General features: G+C 36.8%; 2 protein-coding genes across 4 annotated transcripts in view; one reads left to right on the top strand and one right to left on the bottom strand.

The window, feature by feature from the left end:
* The window catches only part of LOC127868311 (uncharacterized), a 33,201-nt gene extending 23,790 nt beyond the window's left edge, over positions 1 to 9,411 (top strand). The window contains exons 1-4 of one of the 3 annotated variants that reach the window (XM_052409958.1): positions 923 to 2,174; positions 3,643 to 4,305; positions 8,182 to 8,253; positions 8,642 to 9,411. In XM_052409958.1, the coding sequence (XP_052265918.1) occupies positions 1,280 to 2,174; positions 3,643 to 4,305; positions 8,182 to 8,253; positions 8,642 to 8,775 (1,764 nt within the window). In that variant the 5' untranslated portion in view covers positions 923 to 1,279 and the 3' untranslated portion in view covers positions 8,776 to 9,411. Of the gene's footprint in view, positions 1 to 922; positions 2,175 to 3,642; positions 5,921 to 8,181; positions 8,254 to 8,641 lie in introns of those variants that run through there. The other 2 variants (XM_052409957.1, XM_052409956.1) reach the window with 2 other exon arrangements.
* A 2,107-nt stretch (positions 9,412 to 11,518) lies between these two features.
* On the bottom strand, positions 11,519 to 23,473 carry LOC127868307 (uncharacterized). Its single transcript, XM_052409945.1, has 8 exons — positions 23,104 to 23,473; positions 20,889 to 21,590; positions 20,390 to 20,523; positions 19,552 to 19,681; positions 18,669 to 18,881; positions 17,836 to 17,951; positions 13,669 to 13,779; positions 11,519 to 13,195 (listed from the first exon to the last, which is right to left on the bottom strand). The coding sequence occupies exons 2-8, from the start codon at positions 21,582 to 21,584 to the stop codon at positions 11,869 to 11,871; spliced, it is 2,727 nt and encodes a 908-aa protein (XP_052265905.1). The 5' UTR covers positions 21,585 to 21,590; positions 23,104 to 23,473; the 3' UTR covers positions 11,519 to 11,868.
* Positions 23,474 to 23,737: the final 264 nt, after the last annotated feature.

Genomic DNA, 23,737 nt, shown 5'->3' with positions numbered 1-23,737 from the left:
AAAAAGTGCAAGTTGGTAAAAAAGATGTTTGGAAAATATTATCTAGGGAATCCAGAAGAAATACTAGAAAACCCTGTGCACAAAGTAATTTGGAAAAAGAGAGTTAAAACTGCTATCTATAGGCACTGGCAAGACCTTACAAAGGCATTGAACACGAGTAAACTACGACATCTAAATTTACAACACGTAGCAATAGGAAGACCCCACCCTCTGCTACAGATACCTGCAAGGTCATCTTGGGATGCAAATAGAGCCCTAGTGAAGCTAAAACTGATGACAGGAACATACACTCTTCAGAGCACCAGAGCGCGTTTCAACAAAAGTGAGGTTGACCCAACTTATATGCATATGCAACTGTGCAGAGGAGACGATGTTACACTTAACGCTCGAGTGCACTGTTCTAGATATAGTGCGAAAACCAATCCTGAGTGATATTAAATATGAAGTTAAACTCCTATCACGTAAAGCTACAAAGCTATGGGATGAACACTCCTTAGAAGAACAGATTAACATAATCATCGATTGTACTTCAATCTACAAATGTGATAGAATGCAGACAGATTTATGACAGTGACAGATATATAGATTTATATAAATCACTTATTTTTATCTTTCAACGTATGCATTCATATATTATTGAAATTCCATAGCCTAAATTTTGGAAGTCGAGGGACTGTCAAGGCTGCTTTTAATTCAAGCCGTCACCGTCCTCAAGAAGATCTATACGACAGATATGAGATGGTCTGGTCCAGTAACATTGATCGAGTGCGGCTCTACGGAGGACATCCTCATCCCGTTTACATGCGTGTATAGGGCTGCACTGCTACCTTGATATCATAACTGATGGCTGTATAAATCTCCCGAAATTCATCGTTAAAAATTTCAAACTACTAACTTATTTTAAGCCAATATAGAACGAACGAGAACACGCACTGCTAACGCAATTGACAATCCATAAGAAACGGTATGCTCGGTTGTTTTCGACCGCACGATACATGTATAGTGCCGGAGATTGTCGAAGTTTAATATATAATATAAACTTATCTATTGGACGTAGAATGAACCAGAACAGTTAGAGTGTTAAACATCTATAGTGTTTTATTGTTCTATCTGGATATCAGGTGGTGTTGACATATAATTTGGCATAATAATACAACAAGAAAATATATATTGTCGATAATATCATTTTGTTATGTAAAATATATTTAAAGTATATATTAAACATACACACGCTGGTTTTCAAATCGAAAGTAGAAACCTGTTTAAACACAATTTCAAAATGGCTTCTAGAATATTTCGGGGTTCAAACAAAGACAATGCAGGTGACTTCATTGGCGAAAGTACTGTGACACAATCATGTGAGCCTTGTATTAAAACCAACATATTAAAAACTGCTACGGTTTTCTGCAAGGATTGTGATGAGTTCTTGTGTGATACTTGCAAGAATCCGCACACCGTGTATAAACCAGGTCAGCATAACATTGTTAATGTACCGGAAAATAAATCTGCGCCCGTAATACTCGACATGAAAGGATTTGACAAGTGTCATGAGCATGCACGAGAAATAGAGTTTTTCTGTCAGGATCATTCTAAGCTTTGCTGTCTTTCATGTGCTCTCATTCACCGGAAATGTGACCAATTGGATGAAATAGCCAAAGTATCAACACAAATACGACCCGACCTGCAAGGAATAAAACAATCATTGATAAAATTGCAATCCGAAGCAGACGCTATTTTAGCGGATTGTAAGCAGTCGGAGACTGGCTTAAATGAGTCTATTGCAAAGATTTCTTCAGAGGTGGATACAATGAAAGATCGTATCATACAACTGTTTGAAGGAGCAAAGCAAAAATTAATAAGTGAGGCAAAACAATTTAAAACTGCAGAGGTCAAACGGATTGGAAATAAACGTGACGCCTCGCTCAAAGTTAAGGAAGTACTAAACAATGTATTGTCGATGTGCTGTGTCGTTTTAGACCGCGGAACGCCCAGTCAACAGTATATTTATTCAGAACAAATGAAGGAGGAACAAAAAACTATCGAAGCAACTATAGATGACCAAAGAAAGATTAAATGTTCAACAACAATGACAGTGTCTTTTTCAAAACAGGTTACTTCACTCCTTGAGATGGGAAGCAATTCTATAAAACTGAATTATGATGACAACAAGACAGGTATTTTATTAAACAGTTAGTTATCATTTGGTATAAATTAAATATCTGTATTTGTCGATGACGTTCAGAGAATAATGAGCGGTATGAAGTTCAAAAGTGTTATAACGATTTAATTAATTTGATACTTTTACAATCGAACAGTTTTTTTTTTTAATTAAAAGTAGTATTTATGTAAATTTTTCAGAGTTGCTCGGTACGGTACGGTACAAATAAACATAAGTAACTAGCAGTATTTGAGATCGTAATACTTACTTACATCCCTATAAAATTAATATACTGATCATTTAAAATATTTAATTTATCATATTTTTGTAAATTTCAAACTTAGAAAACTAAAATGAAATGAACAAGGAAACACACAATTGTTGTGAACGATACGACGCGAACGCGAATGGAAGCTGCGTGACAAAAAAAATAGATAAATACGGAACATGAACTGAATGATTCAGTTCATGTTCCGTGTTTATCTAATCAGTGAATGTGATCATCATGGTGCTGCTGATGATGATGACGATGAGATTTATGTATTTTTAACTAGACCTATCCGTTTTGGGCTATTTTAGTGAAGATAACACAAAGAACTTTTTTGTTTTACATTAAAACAATAACGAAGTGTACTATGTTAACAACATACATATTATTTACTACTGCAAGAATATAATGTGCCACTATTTTATTACATTATTTCATATTAGCAACCTATGATTCTTTAGATACTTTTGTTAGGTTCTGAATTTCCTATCTCAACATAGTTGATATAATGATTTAATACTTTGAAGGTATAGGTATAATAATACAACGCTGTTGTTGTTGATGATGATGATGGCAAAGGTGACGGCAATAAGGAGTACGATGACGATGATGATGATGATGATGATGATGATGATGATGATGATGACGATGACGACGATGATGTTTATGATGATGATGATGATGATGATGATGATGATGATGATGATATACTTTTTAGAAAACACACACATTTTCAAATAAACCTTCAATAATAAAGAATGTATTATATTCCAAAAAGCAAGGTGCCGTTTTTGTATATTAATCAAAGAATCATAGACATATTTATCATGCGTTTTAACGTTTTTATGCGTCCATCTATTAATTTGGTATATTTTAAAAAGAGCATTAAAATACTCACTTATATGCTTATCCCTGATTAGCCCAGTGCGATTGAATTTTCTCCAATATAATAAATAAACGTATCCAAACGAAATAAGTTTATCTTGACATAATAATTATGTAAGATCATATACATATAAGAGTTTCATTTGTAAAGCTTTTTCATGGCACTTTACAAATACAAATATATGTGAACAAGTTCCGTTAAATGGACTCATTTTAATAAAACAATTTATAATTATATAACAATAATACAATTAATAGTTTTATTATTATTAGTATTATTATTATTATTATTACGTATTAATATCTTAATTGTTTTTTATTATTATTTTAGTGGATACCAGTCCCATCAGCTTATCATCCCAACCAATTCCATTAACCCTGAAGCGGCTCCTGTCCGTGGATCTACTAAATACTGGAGATGATGAGAAGGATCCTTTCCTCACTGGACTCGACTTCCTGTCGGACGGGAGACTGGTAGCCGTGGATAACAGGAACAAGAAATGTATCATACTGAACGAGCGACTAGAGAGACTTGGAACACCGTACAAGTTCAAGAATAGCCCACAATGCGTAGTATGTGTGTCTCATGATACACTGTGTGTAACGTTTGGTGGTTATAAAGTAGTATGTCTCCTGTCTGTGAGTACAGACAATACCATCACACTGACCAAGCAGATCAATACAACATCAAAGTTCGACTGTATATGCTGCATGTCTCCATCTAACATGGTCGTGAGTACGTACGATGATCCCCGTCCTATGAGAATGATATCAGTGGACGGGGTAGAGTCAGATTTTGATCACTCCCTGACGTTTCCAAAGAAGACTTACAAAGCTGATGAGAGTATGTGCACGTATGTCCAGTCTAAGAACACGTTAGTACTGACTGACCAACTCGCTCACACACTGTACATGTACGACACCGTGAATGGCACATCTAGAGCAGTCACTAATGAGAACATACAGGAACCTCGTGGTGCCTGTGTAGGACCTGGTGACACGGTGCTGGTGTGCAGTAAGAATAAGAACTCCATCGTGCACCTGACTATTGCCGGTAAAATACTAGGTACATACCCAGTGGATATGAAGTACCCGTATAGCATACGTCTGTCTAAGGACGGCACCAGGATGGCTGTGTCCAACTCCGCTAAAGGCGTCCAGAAACTTCATTTGTATAAGATATCACCGGCAAAGAGTTAGCTGACTACATGTAGTAAGATGTAAATGCTATCCATGTGATCAGGCTTTCTTCACAATTATAACATACTGACTTTCGTGTATTGGAGTTGTTGAATCAACTCCGAATACTATTCCAATAGATTAAAATTGAAGAGTGTTGTGATGCGGTTTTATCGTTGAAGAATTGCGAACTACCTATGTACTTTGCATTTGTTATAATGTAAAATGTGTCCTTATACTTAACTTCAAGAAATGCTATTTTGTATATTTAAGACATTAAAATATATTGTACATGTAATTCTATTTAAATTTGCATTTGATGCAACCGGTGTGTACGGTAGTTAGGCGCGTTAAATATTTCTATATGTATGTTAATTTGTGGCAATTTACTATGCATATGTTTTCTTAATACCATGAAAGAAATTGTTCGTGCATTCAAAATAATGCTTGTTTTTTGTTTAGCGTACATTAGCCACACGTTCTATAATCATCAACAAAAGTCGACAGAATTCCCAGCGTGTCACGTCTGCCAGTCAATTCTCAATTAGAAGCCTTGTATCGCTCTAAAGCCGTTAATTTCAGTTGTTGTTGTGTTATTTGAAATACATTTGCAATACGATAATATCAAATTAATTATAGTATATTTGCTTAATCTTCGCTTTGTTATTACTTTATTTTAAAATAAACCAATACTTTTGCATTTTGTAACATTTTATGTATTCGCAAAGTTCAAGGACCGAGACAACACACGCTTTTTTATTTAAAACCTTCTAATATTTAACTTTCTGATCAGACACATATCCAATACACGCGCGGAGAATGATTAAACGATAATGTTTTTATTGTTTTATTCAGTAAGAAAATATATTGTATACATACATGTATTTCATTTGCAAACAATGGTTTAACAAATTATTCGGCAATATGCCTTATATCTTTAGTATGTGATTTTATAAGATAAGAAAAGAATATATGAAATGATAAACTTATATAAAGAGAGTAGTATATTTAAGTATATATTAAACGAGAATTTAATTAAGGTATTCAACGCATAATGCTCAATGTTTAGACCGTTACAAATTATAATATTTTCTTGCAGGGCATTCATATTTATATTCATTCGCAAAATGTTAGGAATTTTTACCGTTTTGTAGTTCAGAGATAACATGTTAATTACCATAGCCCCTGTGTTGCTACAAGCTCGAAAATCTAAAGATGCCCACACTTTTATTGGACAAATACTTTATTAATATGTGATAAACTGATTATACATTTACATTTCTGAATGGGAACTTATATAATGAAACTATTGACAATTTTTATCAATTAATTTATATAGAATTTATATGTACAAATATTGCTAATAATATATAATTTGATGTGAATTTTCCCGTTTTTGTATTTGAAAGCCATAAACATAATAAAATAAATGTGTTCTTTTTATGCATGTTTTAAATTAAACCATATTACTGATTTTCCTCGTGCGAAAAAGTATTGTAATAAAAATACTGTAATCCAAATGGTCAAAAGGAATTAAATATGCGAACACAAATCAATATTATTCGCATACATCTATTTACGCTTTCAGCGCAATTCAACCATACCGTAAGTGGCACAGATGTATTGGAACGTCTAAGATGAATGATCTCAATACATTTGTGGTTCAAATGATCTCAAATAAAATTAAAATTGATATATTAAGCCATTGTTTGAGACATAATAATTATAAATACTTTGCAATACAAGTGTCATTGAGTGTTTAGAATAACATTATAAAGTACGAAATACTTTTTATAATAATTTATATATAATCCAGTATACTTTGATGTCATAATATAAATATATGATGATTCAATTTAAAATATGTTTTATGTGAAGGAAAGCTATCCGTTTGAAATAAAGTCTAAATTGCGAAACACATAACTTTCATTATAGGGGTGTATCGGCTGTGTTTTCCCGCACTTCAAGACTTGCCATGTCTGTACAATCCCGCGAAACAAAGGTTTGTGTGCTCTAAGAAATCATGGTCGATTGTTATTGTGCGGTTTAATTGTATCATTTTTTATTAGCTTCATTATATTTTATTTCTTGCGGTTATTCGCTTATTACATATCCATCTCGCTTTTTATTCAAATATCCGTAAAAGCATACACCCATTGCGCAATCGGTATCACAGTAAAATCAAATTTGCGCGAAAACTCTGTGAGCAGTTATCCTCCATAGATTTGCCTTCAGCGATTTTGGAATGCATTTTCGGGTTTTAAATACTGATTAAGTACATTGTTATCCAATTAAATGGAGTTGGTGATGTTTCAAGATAGCGATTGCCTGCATGAACCATGCAAATCGGCTCCTTAACAAGTCGCGAGCAATTAGTTTAATATAATATGCTAATCACACAAAGTTGTATTCACACTAGGAATCAAACATGTACATGTATATAAAATTGATCAGTAATGAACCATCAAAATTATGGGGATACAACACTTAACTAGTATTTTGAATTAAATGGTTCTTCACACATATTGTATATTATGTCTCGCTTTTATAAACGCTCATTGAAAAAATAATTTTTATAATGATAAACAGTTTTACCCACGGGCATTTTAGCACGCACATGAAAATCGGTAGTATTAGTGAATGAAATGTACTTTAAGTACCGCGTTACACGAGCGCACTATTAATAATCGGACGTTAGTGTGGTCAAAATTTAATTTAAGTAAACTGTTTGTGTAGGCGTAGGTTATTATCTAACTGGAGGCTTGCATGAAAAAAAATCGCTTACGTTTTTATAATGATTTTATCAAGTGAACATAGTTGCTAGACACATATCTGCATGAAAAGGTGATACATGTATTATTTAAATAAGTAAATGTATGGAAATTTTCCAACTATATGCCCCTTCTAACATTTGGGACTTTTTGGTCATACAAATCCTGTGGACATTTAATCATTGAATAAATGAACACACTCTGATTCACATAGGAGGGACTTTGTGGAGCCTAAACTCTTCTTATGCCAAATGATGTGTACTGATGCGTTTTAAACTTAATAATTGTTTATTGTATCATATAAAAATTGAAAAGCGTATTTGTCCGTCGATCTACACAAAACTGGAGATGATGAGAGGGATCCTTTCCTCACTGGACTGGACTTCCTGCCGGACGGGAGACTGGTAGCCGTAGATAACTTTAACATGAAATGTACAATACTGAATGAGCGACTACAGAGACTTGGAACACCGTACAAGTTCAAGCAGCCCCCATACAGCGTAGTATGTGTGTCTCATGATACACTGTGTGTAACGGGTGGTGTTAAACAAGTATGTCTCCTGTCTGTGAGTACAGACAATACCATCACACTGACCAGGAAGTTCACAACATCATCAGAGTTCTACTCTATATGCTGCAAGTCTCCATCTAACGTGGTCGTGAGTACGTGCGATGATGATCCTCGTCCGGCGTGAATAATATCACTGGACGGTGTGGAGAATGACTTTGAGTACGTACCGTTTCCTGTGACGAAGTACAAAAGAGATGAGAGTTTGTGCACGTATGTCCAGTCTAAGAACTCGCTAGACTGACTGACATGCTCGCTTATACAGTATACATGTACGACACCGTAAAGAGCACGTTTAGAACAGTCACTAATGAGAACATACAAGAACCTCGTGGTGCCTGTCCAGGGTCAGGTGATACGGTGCTGGTGTGCAGTCAGAATAACGACTCCATCGTGCACCTAACCATTGACGGTAAAATACTAGGTACATTCCCGGTGGATATGAAGTTTCCGTGCAGCATGTGTGTCTAAGGACGGCACCAGGCTGGTGGTGTCTAACTGCGCTACAGGCGTCAGGAAACTTCACTTGTATAAGATATTACCGGCAATGAGTTAGTATTGTTTTGCTTGAAATATTCTGGTACTATTTTCTTACGCGGACCTCTTTACAGCTAAGGTCGAAAAACACTGTTTGCTTAAAATAACTTCGGGATTTTCCGTGTAGTTTTATTTTCATATTCTATTTTAAAAGAAATAATTAACGAATTAGAAAAATGATGGGATAAATCGAATACTAGGTCGGTGCCGAATAAAGCGAAGTTTATTTTGCGAGGCTTAGAAAATCTGAACCACGAGCCTAGTATTCTATATAGGTACATTCCCGGTGGATATGGAGTTACCGTGCAGCATATGTGTGTCTAAGGACGGCACCAGACTGGTGGTGTCTAACTGCGCTATAGGCGTCAGGAAACTTCACTTGTATAAGATATCACCGGCAATGAGTTAGCTGACTAGTAAGATGTAAATGTTATTCATGTGATCAGGCTATCTACACAGTTATTAAATATTGACTTTCGTGTATTGTTTGTGTTAAACAACTCGGTATACTATTCCGATTAATTAAAATCAAATAGAGTTGTAATAAGGTTTTATCGTTGAAGAATTTCAAAAGATTCCGAACTAACTATGTATTGTGCATGTATTATAATGTAATATGTGTCTTTATACCTACCTTCAATAACTATTTTAGTGTATATTTGAAGACATTTACATATATTGTGTATGTAATTCTATTTCAATTCGCATTTCATGCAACGTAACCGGTGTGTACGGTAGTTAGGCGCGTTAAATATTTGTAAATGTATGTTAATGTTTGAATATAATAACTATAACTGAACATTGCTAAGCATATGTTTTCTTAATGCCATAAACAATTTGCGTTCATTCAAAATAATGCTTGATTTTGTTAAGCCTACATACGCAATAAGATTTATAATTATCAACAAATTCGACTAGATCATGAATCCCAGCCTGTCACCTCTGCCTGTCAATAGTCTAATAGCCCCGTCACACCGGACTGATGTCCTTACGGCGACCTAAGACTGTGTTTCTGAAAATTTCTGACTGTCGTAGTAATGACGCCAATAACTTTTTCGGTATAAATGCTGTTTTTCGCCTTCCCATCACCCCAGCGTCCTGGTTTATGGCGTTCTGCGCGTCCTCATGGGGTCCTTAATCCGTCCCCAGCGACCTTACCGCGTTCGTACTGCGTCCTTACGGCGACCAAAGCCGACCATACGGCGTCTGAGCGGCGTCCTTGGCATTCTTACTGCGTTCTTATTGCGACCATAGTCGTTCTGAGGACGCGATAGACGTACAAAGGACGTACTAATGTCGCAATAAAGTCGCCATACGGTCGCCTTGCAGTCAATGATCATTGTCTATGGGTTTTAGCGGCGACCACACGACGTCCATGGCGTCCTTACAGCGACCCTACCACGACCCTACTACGACTACTGCGTCTCTACGGCGTCCCTACGACGTCCTTTACAAAACATGTTCAAAGTAGTCGCCGTGGGCTCGCGTCCTGAGCAATTTTCGCCATTCTCACTGCGTCCTCTTGCGTCCTTACTGCGTTCCTCCGGTGTCTATGACATCCTCACTGCGTCGCCGTAAGGACGCAGTAAGGACGCCAGTCCGGTGTGACGGGGGTACAAGATGCCTTGTATCATTCCAATGTAGAGGATACTAAATAAGGCGATTCATTTCAGTTACTTTTGTTTGTTTTCAAATCAATTAACAAAACGATTACATGTATATCAAATTAATTCTATATTATTTTCTTAATCTTAGCTTTGTTATTATTTTATTTTAAAATAAACCAAAGTTGCATTTTGTAATATTTTATGTTTTCGCGATTTTCAGGTACCGAGAGAGAACGCGCTTTAACTTAAAACCGTCTAATATTTAACGTTCTGATCAGACACAAATCCAATTAACGTTCGGAGAATGATTGAATGAGAATTCAATTAAGGTATTCAATCCATCACACTCCGTAATAAATTATAATATTTTCTTGCATGGCATTCGAATTTATATTCATTCGCAAAATGTCAGATTTTACCGTTTCGTTTTTTTGGATATACCATGTTAATTACCATACCCCCTTTGTTGATGCAAGCAGGAAACATTTAAATTGATTATAAATGTACATTTCTGAATGGTAAATTAGACGTATATAATAAATATATTGACCAATTTGTCTTCAGTTAATTAATAAAGGAATTATATGTACAAATATTGCTTATGATCTTTTAATTTGATGTGAATTTTCCTGATTTTGTAATTGAAAGCCATAAACATAATAAAATAAATGTGTTATTTTATGCATTTTTAAAAATAAACCTATTTCTTTTATATTATTTTTTTTAATTGGATGCGAGAAAGAAATGTTCATTACTTTATTCTAATTAAAATAATGAAGGAAAGTCATGTATGCGAACAAAATCAACGATATTCCCATATATCTTTTTACAATGTTAAGCATGATGCAACAACACCCGCACGTGGTACAGAAGTTTTAGATCGTCGTAGACGGATGATTTTCAATGCCTCTTTGTTGTAAATATTTTAAACCTTAATTGATATCTTCAGCCGTTGTTTGAGAAAGTAAATTTACAAACGTGTCGCGATACAAGTGCGATTGAGTGTTAAGCAAAACATTCAATGTACCGTGCGATTTTAATTATAATTTTATATATACTCCAGTATATTTTGATGACATATTTCAATTACATGTATGTATACAATGATTCAATAAAACATGCTTCATGCTAAGGAAAGCTATCCATAACAGCGCACATGCGAAACACATTAATTTAAATATATGAATGTTTTTTAATTAAATCGTATTACTTATTACCGTATTACCGTATGTAAGAGGTTAACCAGTAATCCTACCAGAACGACCAGTTAACCGGTTACATTTTCTGGAAAAAGGTTAACCTGGCAAAACATGATTATACTCTTTGTCATGGAATAATTCGTGTGATTTACGTTTCGCGTGCGACGTACTTGCGTTGGCGACAAGTTAGAACAACATGCCACATCATCGACGGTAATAAATAACGAATCATCAAACAAAGCAATAAAGCAATAAATCAGTACCTTTGTGATAATAATATTAATGATACTTAATAATTATAGTAACAATAATAGCATTTATGAATGTAACATGAAACGCATTTCATTTATAAACTATTTATTATATGTACATGTATATATGAGTAAAATATATGATACAATTGTTTTCTTTATTTAAAGATCTCTTAATATATTGTTAGATCTATGTTTCAATCAAATATCATTGCACATCCAAACAAATGCTTAAATTAGGGAACAAATTAAAAGTTATAACAGTTTGCAAATTTTAAAAAATGACTTAGGAATAGTGCTTTTCAATCGTATCTTTGTTCTTAATTCAAAATATACAACAAAGATTTAATAATAATCGATTTCTTACTATCACAAAGAGTGGGACCAAAAGGGTACAGGTCGAAGCACCATTGTATTCTGCTGTAACATTTCCTAAACTTCGACATCACTTGGTGATATATTCATACAGACGACTCCAGAAGACATTGGGAGGCGCCGCGGAACCCGATATATACACCGTCTTTCCGGGACCCGGCGTTTTTATTGTACCGGAAAACACACACTCCTCGTCTGCCTTTAGATCTCCCAACTTTTCCATGCGCGACCCATACGATTCCTCAACTGGCACACCGACCATGACGTTTTTCGATTTCAAAGACCGAATTTTGAAACTGATCGTTGACTTCGCGGAAATTTCGTAGTCCTTTGGCTCAAGTATTTCGCAAATGTGTTTCGCAACAGAGTCCGCGTTGAATTTGGGGAACTTCTTCACATTTGTTGCGTTTGCTGTGCATTCCAAAAGAAACATGGCCGCAAATTCGAATTTCTCCGTTTTTCCCTCTGCAAATAAATCAAGGCGATAATATCCTAGTGCTGGAAACCTTATATGAACAGTTTGCGAATTTTCACGAGCTGTAACCATCGTGTAACCTTCTAGTTCTTTTTTGTCGTCACTCGAGGCCTTAAGTTCGGCTAGAATTGTTACCAGCCTGGTTTGCTCTAGCTCTATTGACATTTCCGCGGAGTCGCGTGAGAACACTGACATTGACTGAATCGCGTCTGTAAATCCTAGCTCTGCGTAGTTCGGTTCAGGACCCCAGGCCTTTTTATGATCTGGAAACTCTGTTGGCGTTGGATACACACCGTTACACCGTAACGTATAATCTACTAGCTTCCGGAACTTGGCATGAAGATAGTCTCTAGCCTTTCCATAAAGATTTAGCGTATATTCGCCCACTTCCGGCGGAACAACGCGCACCTCAAACGTCTTATTGTCCAGACGCCTCATACATCTGCGCGAATTTATTTCTGTTCCGCCCTCGTCGCGCAGGTCCGCAGTTATATTCGACAGCGGATAATTCTCGGTTGCAAACGAGATAGTGACTTCGTTGCTAAAGTACACGATCGGTTCCCGATGGGAAATTAGCTTAAATCCGAGCTCTCTTGATTTCTCGGTTAAGCACGGCTTCTGGTTGAACTCTTCGATTTCAATCGGCTCTTCGAGGAGCTGCCAAGCAGGGTGTGCGGGGAAATGGTCATAACAGAAAACCTCGGGGTCCGTCAGGAACCAGAACTCGTCGAACTGACGTTGGAATTTACCACTGACGTCGACGTATCCAGACCCCCACGTGCAATCCAGAAAACGCCACTCCCCGTTAAAGTAAACGGCGTTCCAGCTGTGGTTCCGTTCGCCAAGTTTGAATTCCTTGTCCGGTTGGTGGCGGAGACCTTTGGAACATCCGGGTATCGTAACTACAGGGATATTGACCTCCCTATAAAAAACGGTAAATTGCAATAAAAGTGTCTTATAAGACTCGTTATATCTAAATATTAAATTCATTTTCGAAAATGCTGTCGGATACACATGTTCAGCTGCTATTTGTACATGTCCTGCATAAACGAAAATGTATCATCGGAAAACGATTTCAAATTTCATTATTCAAATTGACCGACCAGATTTGTAAGTTTCAAAAGTTTGATGTCAGTGAACTTAACACCGGTTAAAAGCAAGATGGTCATTGTCACAAAGATACGCCCGTTAGTAAAGTATGTTTTGAGAACTGGTGTATGTTGAAGAAGTTTCAGTAAAAATTGACTAATGCTGGATTGTGGAAAACCCCACTGATCACGGGCAACAAACCAAAGTGACTCATTCAAAAACACTTCTTTTTTTCAGCATGCTTGCAACATCTGCCTTATGCTTCGTACAAACGGTGTATTATACTACCCCAAGAGTAGTACTTACTTGCAGAGAGCTGCCATGAGGTTGACGTAACTTCCTTGCCCCTGACGTAACGTCGACGTCGCATCATAACGCAACTTATCGGACAACGTTTTTTCCTTATCGTACATGTAACTGGAACATAGCGAAATATTCACTTTATATGATATTAATCAGTATGAGTACCGGGATGTACCGAGTAAGTACACTACATTCGTACGAAGCATTCATTGAAGAATATGTATAATATATATACATGAGCCGCGGTCTGATAAAACAGGGCTTAATGCATCTGCGTAAAGTGCCGTCCTATAATAGCCTGTGTAGTCCGCCCATGCTGATCAGTGACAACAATTTCCGCTTTGATGTATGTTTTCTTTTATATGAAGTCCATTCTTATAGAAAACTAAGTTTAGACATCACGGATAAGCTGTACGGACGCACATGAAATAAGCCCTGTTTTATTAGAACGCGGCTCATATGTACCTAACTCGCATCAAGCGCTTCCAAGCATAATTCCATGCATTCCTTACCAACAAAATAATATCAGGGAAATAAGAGTAATTTTATTTTATGAGAACTAATGAAATTTTAACATTCATTAACTATGTTCGGTGGACGGAAGCTTGATTTATTATAGCATGCGTTCAAACGGCTACCCGGTATGCGGTTGGATCGAAATGAACACTTTTGGAAGGGCATGAGAACTGCTCGAGTCGCACACCGACGCCAATTGCTTTTTCTTAAAGTACATCAGTTTCTTACCGTTACGGAAACAAACACATTACATCCTACTTAATGCAGTGAACGAATCATCTACATGTTATCATTAAGATGTTTCAACTGGTTTAACCTTGACAAGAACTAATTATAAAACACTATAAAACAGAAAGATAAATCAACAATTTACCCTGATGCAAAATGTTTCAATGTTGGAATTAACACAGCAAACACAAAACACTACCAATAGACCGTTTGATTCCCATGGAAACGCGAGTTAATCATGACAAGTTAGTACTGTTAGCTAATGCTGAAAGAAAAAGTGAGCTCAGTGAAACATCGGGTCATGTAGTTATGAAAACGATATAAATAAACAATATGCATACAAAAGTGGTGTGGTGCGAATGTTGACAGCGTGGTGTGAACATGCAAAAAGTGATACAAATGGTCAAGTAAATTGTTCAAGTAAATTTCCAGGGATTAATTGAGAAGTCGTCACGTTTATTTTGAGGATGATTGTAAAACATATTAACCCTTTGCATGCTGGGAAATTTGTCGTCTGCTAAAATGTCGTCTGTTCAATTACTAAAATTAGCATTTTCTTCGATTTTTTTAAAGAATACTATAAGAATAGCAAACAGTTTGGATCCTGATGAGACGCCACGTTTTGCGGCATCTCATCTGGATCCAAACTGTTTGCAAAGGCCTTCAAAATTCGGTTCCAGCACTGAAAGAGTTAACGTGCATCGTTACCGAAAAAAACAGTAAACTGTTCCTTTTCTAAAAGCAAAACTAGCAAGAGCTTCCCTATAAAGTATGCGCGACCATCTCTTGCTTTGATAGAATAATGTACGTTTTATTTCAGTCAACAGTTAACACTACGCGATGACATCATTGTTTTCCTTTCGGTTGTTGTTTGACAGTATAAATGTAAACTTTAACTAACAACAAAACTACACAATTCACAATTCATTGCCTTCATGATTGCTGATGATAACTTTTGAAAGTTTTTTTCCCTACTGGTCCGCCCGAACATGCAACACAAGATATATCCCAGGCAAACTTGCTCTATACAAAGCGATGTCAAGGTTGGTCCAGGCAAATAGAGATATCAGTTGCCCACAAACGGTACCTTGATATGTCATTGTACGCAAGGGGACAAACACTCCTGCTAAATTGCAATTCAGAGTTATGGGTCAGTCACCTCCAAAAATTAAAATGTCTCAAGTGACCACCAGTTGTTACAGATTTTTCAACTTGCTCACAATCTTTAGTTTGAATTTCGTAGTGTCAGAAAGGGCCTAATTCAGCTTAATTGCAGATTAAAGTTGTGCTTTGGTAAGTGACCTCTCCTGATGCTTCTGAAGACATTTGAGAATTTTCAATTAAATACCTTTTGTTATTAATTACAAAGATATGTACTTGCAAACAAACTTTAAACTGACATCGCATCCTGAAAAAAACTGGATATAATTCCGCTTAAAGGCTGTTAACAGTTATAGATCTTGGTCAGTGATTGTTAACCCATTTATGCCTAGTGGACTCCACCATCCTTCTAAATTGGATCAATTTATTTCCAAAATTAGGGATGTCTAGTGTATTAATTTCTATATTTAGAATATTTCTTACAGAAATTCCTTAAAGCAAACAGCGCAGACCCTGATGAGACGCCGCATCATGCGGCGTCTCAACTGGCTCTACGCTGTTTTCCAATGCTTTTTTTTTCTAGACGCTAGGCATAAATGGGTTAATAAAGACACTCAACACATTTGCAAAGTTTTATTTCAATAACTAACGTTCGCAAACGTTTACCTTTCATTTATAATACAAGAACGGGCATACTTGTCCGTAATATAAATAATTCTTAAGGAACTTTGTCAGTGATCTTGAACCCATATGACCATGTTTAATAAACTAGACAAAGTAGGAACAGTGCTGTGGTATTGTTGCACACAGGACTAAGCCATTTAACAACACCGACGCCCGTAATGGGCGAGTAGTATTACCTAAAAGATATAAAGAATAGTAAAGCTAAACATTTTTTCAAATGCAATATCTGTATGGGAGTGTGGGTAAGTAAAAACGCCAACACCATGGAAAAAGCGGTGACGTTGTACGGACAAACAAACGTTGACAAAGTGACGTCATTTAAGGGTGCAACTCTGTTATACCTGTCGCTGTGCCTTAAATAAAATACCTAAATTAAATTAGTATATTAATTGCAACTATATGTTTACATTTATAAGTCATGTACAATAGAACTTAAAATAAGTTGTACCTGTCGGCACGTTTATAAATGCACTAATGTAATATATTAAACGTTTAAGCTGACATATGACGTAGAGGCAAATGCATAAATAATTTCAAACCTTACAACTGAACACGGTATTTTCCATAACTTTTACAGAAAATAGTTACATATAGTTTTTAAGATGTCAATAGTTATCATACAATTATAATATAGTAAATACTGAGTCCTACAATAATTCTGATACCATTTATCACATGCAACTTATAGGCTATAGCGCATCTAACATGCTTGTGTCAGAAGACCCAAAAGAGCGAACGAACACTAAATATTAAATGCTAGTTTGCATTGACAAAGAAATATATTGGAAATTCCGTTTGTGTATAAACAGATTGAACATATGTATAACATCATAATAGATTGAACCAATATCCATATTTTCTTCTGTTTTTTTGTGTTCAAAAGCATTGGTTTGGAGGGGTCAATTTTATTACCGACATATATAGTCCAACATAGTATTTTAGCATTACAGACATTAATTAAATAAGAGATGTGTTTGTCAGAGACACAATGCCCCCTAATGCGCCGCTTTTTTTACATTTGACCTTGAAGGATGACCTTGACCTTTCACTGCTCAAAATGTGCAGCTCTATGAGATACACATGCATGCCAAATATCAAGTTGCTATGTTCAATATTTCAAAAGTTATTGCAAAACTTTAATGTAAGGTTAAAGTTTTGGTGACAGGATGACAGACAGACAGACACACAGGCCAAAAACAATATACTCCGATCATTCGATCCGGGGGCATAAAAAGCAAAATTTTGAAATATAGTCATTTTAAGCATGCTGTTGCAGAAAACGAACGAAATCGATCAAAAGATGTACTTGAAAATCCGCTGTGTACCAAAAAAGCAAAGGCGGAAAGAAAAGACAGTCCACCAAAACGCCATGGTTAGATCTCGAAACGTCCAAGGTGATGCAAAAGTTAAACGTCGAACAAAAAAGACAGAGATGTACCAAAAGAGTAATTGTTGGCACAGAGGTGAACCCAAAATTTCAAAACGGAATAAAAAGTCAGAAGTAGACCAAAAGTCAGATGTGCTGTCAAAACTCCATGTTCGAACAACAATTCAGAGGTGAACCAAATCGTCGGGGGTTAACCAAAATTCACAGGTGCACCAAAATACTCGAGGTAGACCAAAGACCGCGCCAGGACGTACCTGATATTATTACAGACCCAGAAGTAGAAGGCTCGAATCTTCTCTAGATCTGAGGTGGCGACCGAGCACAGATGTGACGCCAGGCGGTCCACTGACAGCAAGCACGACCCGGGGGTCTGAAATGGATAGACGGAATATTGTTTTATAACTAGCGCATCGTTTGAGAAAAGCACCCAACACCTCACGCTCGATTTGGTTTTTATAAAGATTCTGATATCATTAACAGCCACAGAATAAGTTGATACCTTAGCTTTGTACATTAATTTAACGTTTCTCTTATACACATTAAGTTTCTTACTTTTCTGAAGTTCTTGGACAAAGAAACTGTAAAATAGTTTTTTGCAAAATATTACTACTAATATTATTATCAAGTCAATATTTCTAAGCGTATTATGCCTAATTAAGTTTATTAAGTCACTAACATTACTTTTATCGCTCACGTACCTTTAAATACTTACCGGTACACCATTGAATACTACCTTGATAACGTGTGTAACGTTAGTAACGTTCCCTACGTTATTTAAGTTTTCTTCGTTTCGTACGTTTCTTAAGTAACTTACGTTTCTCACTTTCAATACATCCCTTTCGTAAATGACGACTATAACGTTACTTTGGCCCCTTAGGTGTATACCATCATTTACGTTACTTACGTTAAAAACGTTTCTTACGCTAGCCTAACTATATTGAAATCATTTATCGCGTCTTTCATGCCCCTTATGTTCATAACGTTACTTACGTTCATGATTTGACTTAGTTCACTACGTCCCATAGGTTCATGACGCAACTGTGGTTATTTATATTCATTTCATCATTGTGTAACTGATGTTACTTACATTCTTTGCGTTCTCATCGATGTGCTTGAACTGAAGCTGCACGTCAGTGACGATGTCCTTCTTTCGTGTTATAACGGGCTTTGCCGCCGGAAGTTGAGGATTGTTCGCGCCGGCGTCGGGCTCGTCGTCGTCTGCTTTCTGTAGTTCACTCTTTTTCACGGTTCCGGTGAGGTAACCGGCGAGTTTGTTGAAGGCGAGAGCGTCGTTTGGAGCCTATACGAAATTTGCATTATTAGTTAGTGTATATGGCTTGTCCGCCGTTTTCAGTTAAAACCTGTTAATTTTTTATTTTTTTGCATCGAGCGCCTAAGGCGTATTGAAACGCTCTCGATTCCGTTTCCTTGGCGTAAGGGAGGTCTAAAAAAACGCTCCCACAGTAAGGATCGAAACCGTGAAATCACGTAAAATAACTTGTGTTGCCGCCATATTCATTTCGCCACGGTGACGTCTTAGGTGACCTTTGGCTTTTTTTAGAGTATGTCTGTCAATCTTCTGTGAATAGTCGAGCTAAAACTCAACATTAGGTCGCAGATCAAATTCATTTTTAAAATAGAGAGTTAATTATAAAGTGTTAGAAACTTTTATCCCCGTTCTGCCGTAGTGATTAAACTTTAGTTTGCTATGCAAAATATTTACATAACTAAAACATATTTTGGAAAACAAATGTTGCGGTTTATATGGCGACGAATAATTAAATGTTATAAATATATATATATATACCTTCTTTTTAACGGTCATAACTTAACTGGCCAACGTATTTTGATAGAGGTTGCTGTTTGCAAGGGCTCCTTATGGTTGAGTTTTCTTTGCTTAGAAAAGAACCGCATAGGTGGAATTGCTAACGTTCTTGTGGCGACTCACATGTTCGACACAAAATTCATACCTCGTCCACTAATCTGTCTGCCAAAACAAACGTGGTTGGCGTCACGATGTCGGACTTCCGGGATTTCGGGGGAGCCGGTTCAGGTACACCTTTTGGTATTCCGTACTGAATCTGACCCTCATTGATGTGTCTGAAATCAGTAAATCAATCTTGCAGAAAATATGGTTTTGCGTTCTAAAATTCATTGTCGTTTATGCAATCGGATATAATTTTGAATACAAATTGAGGGTACGCCTTCTGTCTATTTGTGAACATCACACAAGTTTACTTTGTATTAGTAGTTATTGTTAAAAACAATTAGAGCAATACATCAACCATAGACATGTGGAAAAATCGCTATAACTTGAAAATTATAGTTGGTTTGCCAGATCTCCAAAAGTGGTATGGTGAGAAAGAAAAAAGCTATATGTACATGTATACACATATGTACTAATAGAACTACATGTACTTGACATGGTGTCTGAGAGTTGATTAACATTCGCGATTTAAGTCCCAGCCATTGATACTCCTTATTGTTATTTCAGATGAAAAGACAACAAGAGATGTGTTTGTCAGAAACACAATGCCCCCTACTGCGCCGCTTTGAAGCCATAAATTTGACCTTTGACCTTGACCTTTCACCACTCAAAATTTTCAGCTCCATGAGATACACATGCATGCCAAATATCAAGTAGCTATCTTCAATATTGCAAAAATTATGGGCAATGTTAAAGTTTTCGGACGGACGGACGGACTGACTAACAGACGGACTGACGGACAGTTCAACTGATATATGCCCCCCCCCCTACCGGGGGCATAACAAAAGAATAGTGCATTTATCATTTAAAGTTACATATACCTGACCGCGGATGAGCCTTCCCACGGGTTAGGCTTCTCCTTAGGCTTGTTGTCGTCGGGAGTGCACAAGTCCGGAAGTGACGTAGGCGTCTGGTTGGTACTCACATCCGGGTCTCGAACTGGTGTTTTTGACGTCTGCGAGTTAGCATCAATTTTTATGTTAAGCAAAGTGACGCAAAATTAAGGCCAGCGAACACATGTATACAAACACATTAATGGTGCCCACCGAACAAACCTGGTAATGTGGACTTCACATGTTACAGCGTAGCAAGTTAATGTAGCCGCGTTGTTCATTATCGCCGTGTTAAAAATAACTATATTTTTAACGAAAAGCGATTCAAACAAGATTTGTGCCATACTTATTCTGCACACTTGCATTTAAGTATATGCACTGTTGTTTTCAGCCACACTATTTTTTTAAATTACAAGATAAAAAATCATAAAATAAATGTGCCCGATGTATATTTCAAATGAAAACGGCATAAACATGCGATCCATACCTCTTTGGGGGACGTGTTCAACGCTTTTTCCGACAAACTGACGTCGCTCAAGTCAACAGCTTCACTCTTAAGTCGACGTTTATACGTCGGACTATCAGGTGCATCGACGTCAGGGATAAAAGCGCTCGTCAACACGGTGTCCTTACCATGGCTCATAGCATCTCGATCTTCGATCGTTTTCTTGATCAGTTTTCTTTTATTATGTTCTTTCTCCATTAGCACTGCGTTAGATTCGCTCTCTGAATTATAATCGGGTAAAGAAACCGCAACGGCTGCTTCAGACGCTGATTTTGCAGTTGTGAGTGTTTGTGAATGGTGTGGTGAAGTTTTACCTTCGTTGCATTCAGTCCGTTGGATTTCTAATGGCTTTGCATCACCGTTTGCATTGCTTATTGTTGGTTTGTTTGCAACGTTTGTTTCAACCGACTTGGATGCCTTTTGATTGTCGTCTGCATGTGTCGATTTCTTTGCGGCTAAATTTGGATTCGGATTGGCGGGTATAATGGGTTGAAGATTCTCACTTATGCCCATCACTGCTGGGTCATCATTAAAGTTATGCGTGGCTTTCGCGGGCGCATGCTTAGATTGTTCGGGTTCTGGTCGTACGGCGTCGTTTCTGCTTTTACGCCCATTTACGTCACCCGTCCCGTTAACGTCTGGGTTAAGGTCACGTGACTTTGATTGCGGACAGCCCATTTTTATCTGCAACACAAACCATTTGACGATGCATATATTTCTTTAAACTTTAAAGATCAAAGACAAACGTGTGCATAATTTTCAAATATCAATGTTAATCATCTTTTCGTGTGTTGTCGAGATGTGTCGACCACGACCGAATATATAACCCTCTATTGCCGATCAGTAAGCGAACAAAACAATCAAGCATGTTCGATCTAGATCTTATCGCTCGTTTCTTTCTATTATGCATTATTAATTAATCGATGATTAAACGATGCCATACTCCAAGGTATTAAATATTTATTGACGAGTATTTGTGTAAGCGTTCAGTGATTGTTGAAAATATTTGCGTTACGCAAAGAATATACCGAATAGCCATTACATGCTTTAATGCACGCTAAATATTTAGCCTGGTATAGAATAGTCACGCGTGAACGACAATGGTGTCCTGAACAAACAAACCCCGATTTCCATATTAAAAAAAAACCTTTGTCGCATTACAACGTAACTACACACAAATAACAAATATCAGCTTCATTTTTTTTATTTGCGGTTCCTAGCAGATTCAAGTTAAACTAGAAATGGCGCGGCAGAGGCCGACGCGTATCCCCACGCCGCATGTTTGATACAGGGGACACCCCAGGGTTAGTAATGGAGCCATGCATAGTTGAGATTGACCGTATTGTCATAAGATATGTCCAGTATCAATTGGAAGTGAATTGGTGTAGGAATGAAGAAGTTAATGTAAAATAACATGAACAAGAGATGTGTTTGTCAGAAACACAATGCCCCCTCCTGCGCCGCTTTGATTTATTAAAAAAATCATTTGGCAGGTTCATAACTTACCTCCCTTTAAAGCTTATTACTTCCCGAGGATTTGTTTTTTTTACCTTTGACCTTGAAGGATGAACAAACACAATGCTCCCCTCCTGCGCCGCTTTGATTAATTAAAAAATTTTAAATCGTTTGGCAGGTTTTTTACGTTTTTTTTTACATTTTACGTTGAAGGATGTCATTGGCCTTAACCTGTCACCACTCAAAATGTGCTGCTCCATAAGATACACATGCATGCCAAATATCAAGTTGCTATCTTCAATATTGCAAAAGTTATGGCCAATGCACCATGCCGGGGGCATACAAATAAGTGGAAATCTCTGATCCGGCCCCACCCCAACCCCCTTAACTTTTGACCCAGGGGTAAGATCAAAAATCACACATATGCTCATAGCTACCATGTGTGTAAGTTTCAAGGTTTTAGTGCTAATAGTGTAGGCGATAATAGTGGCCAAGACGGACGGATGAACAGACAGACGGACGGACGGATAGACGGTGGAGATAACCACAATATAATCAATGTTGATTTTGAAGAACAGATGTTTGAGTATTTCGTTTAAGATGCATAGAATAATCAATTGATAATCCTAATGCGAACATAATAATCCACAATACCAATGTAAACGTTGCAGCTTTAAAAACAAGATATGAATTTGATATAGATTGAACATAGACAATGATGACAGGCGTTTCACGGACATACCTTGGTATCACAGCTTCATGGATATCCAACTGTAATCCACCCACATCATAGATTGTGCCAACAAGTCCATGTATTAAAGCCAGCTCTCTCAGTTCATGAACTACATCATCTGTACACGATCCCTTTGCTATCACGCTTTAATTTTCTCACGACGTGAAATAAGTTAAATGATTCAACAACGTTTCGCAAGAGCACACAATGTTCTGTTTTAAAGCTTAACCGCTAAACATCAAATACAATATGCTAAAATCAAAACAAAACGCTAATATTAGAACAGAACATGACCGCAAAGATAATCCAATATTGCGTCAGTAAATTGACTACTGAATTAAAACCCGTTTTATATTTATAGATCCACGGGTTAATCATTTTGTCGTGACCGAGCTTACGCCTCGTTGGTTTCAGAATCGCGGTCGATCAAAGAGTGCAGTGACGCGTAGAGACAGAGCTTTGAAAGGTTTTGAATGTATTAAAGTGGCTTGTTCACAGATTGGCAAAAACACTATTATAGAATGGCATTCATTAAAACATGCATTTATTACTTTCAACAAAACAATAGTTAGAAACATATTAAACAAGATGTGTTTGTGAAACGCTATGTACCCTCATATATTTGACACTTGACCTTGAAGGA

Source organism: Dreissena polymorpha, chromosome 2 (genome assembly GCF_020536995.1).
Source record: "Dreissena polymorpha isolate Duluth1 chromosome 2, UMN_Dpol_1.0, whole genome shotgun sequence".
Taxonomy (NCBI): Eukaryota; Metazoa; Mollusca; class Bivalvia; order Myida; family Dreissenidae; genus Dreissena; species Dreissena polymorpha.
Note: the sequence above shows the minus strand (reverse complement) of the source record. Positions and strands in the feature narration are given on the sequence as shown.

Bases quoted from the DNA above. Each gene is read 5' to 3' on its own strand.
- LOC127868307 (XM_052409945.1), bottom strand. From the start codon at position 21,584: ATGGGCTGTCCGCAATCAAAGTCACGTGACCTTAACCCAGACGTTAAC. The intron at 18,882-19,551 runs GTATGAATTTTG...AATTTCGTATAG, and splicing joins CAGACAGATTAGTGGACGAG to GCTCCAAACGACGCTCTCGC. The intron at 13,780-17,835 runs GTACGTCCTGGC...GCTATGTTCCAG, and splicing joins TGGGTCTGTAATAATATCAG to TTACATGTACGATAAGGAAA.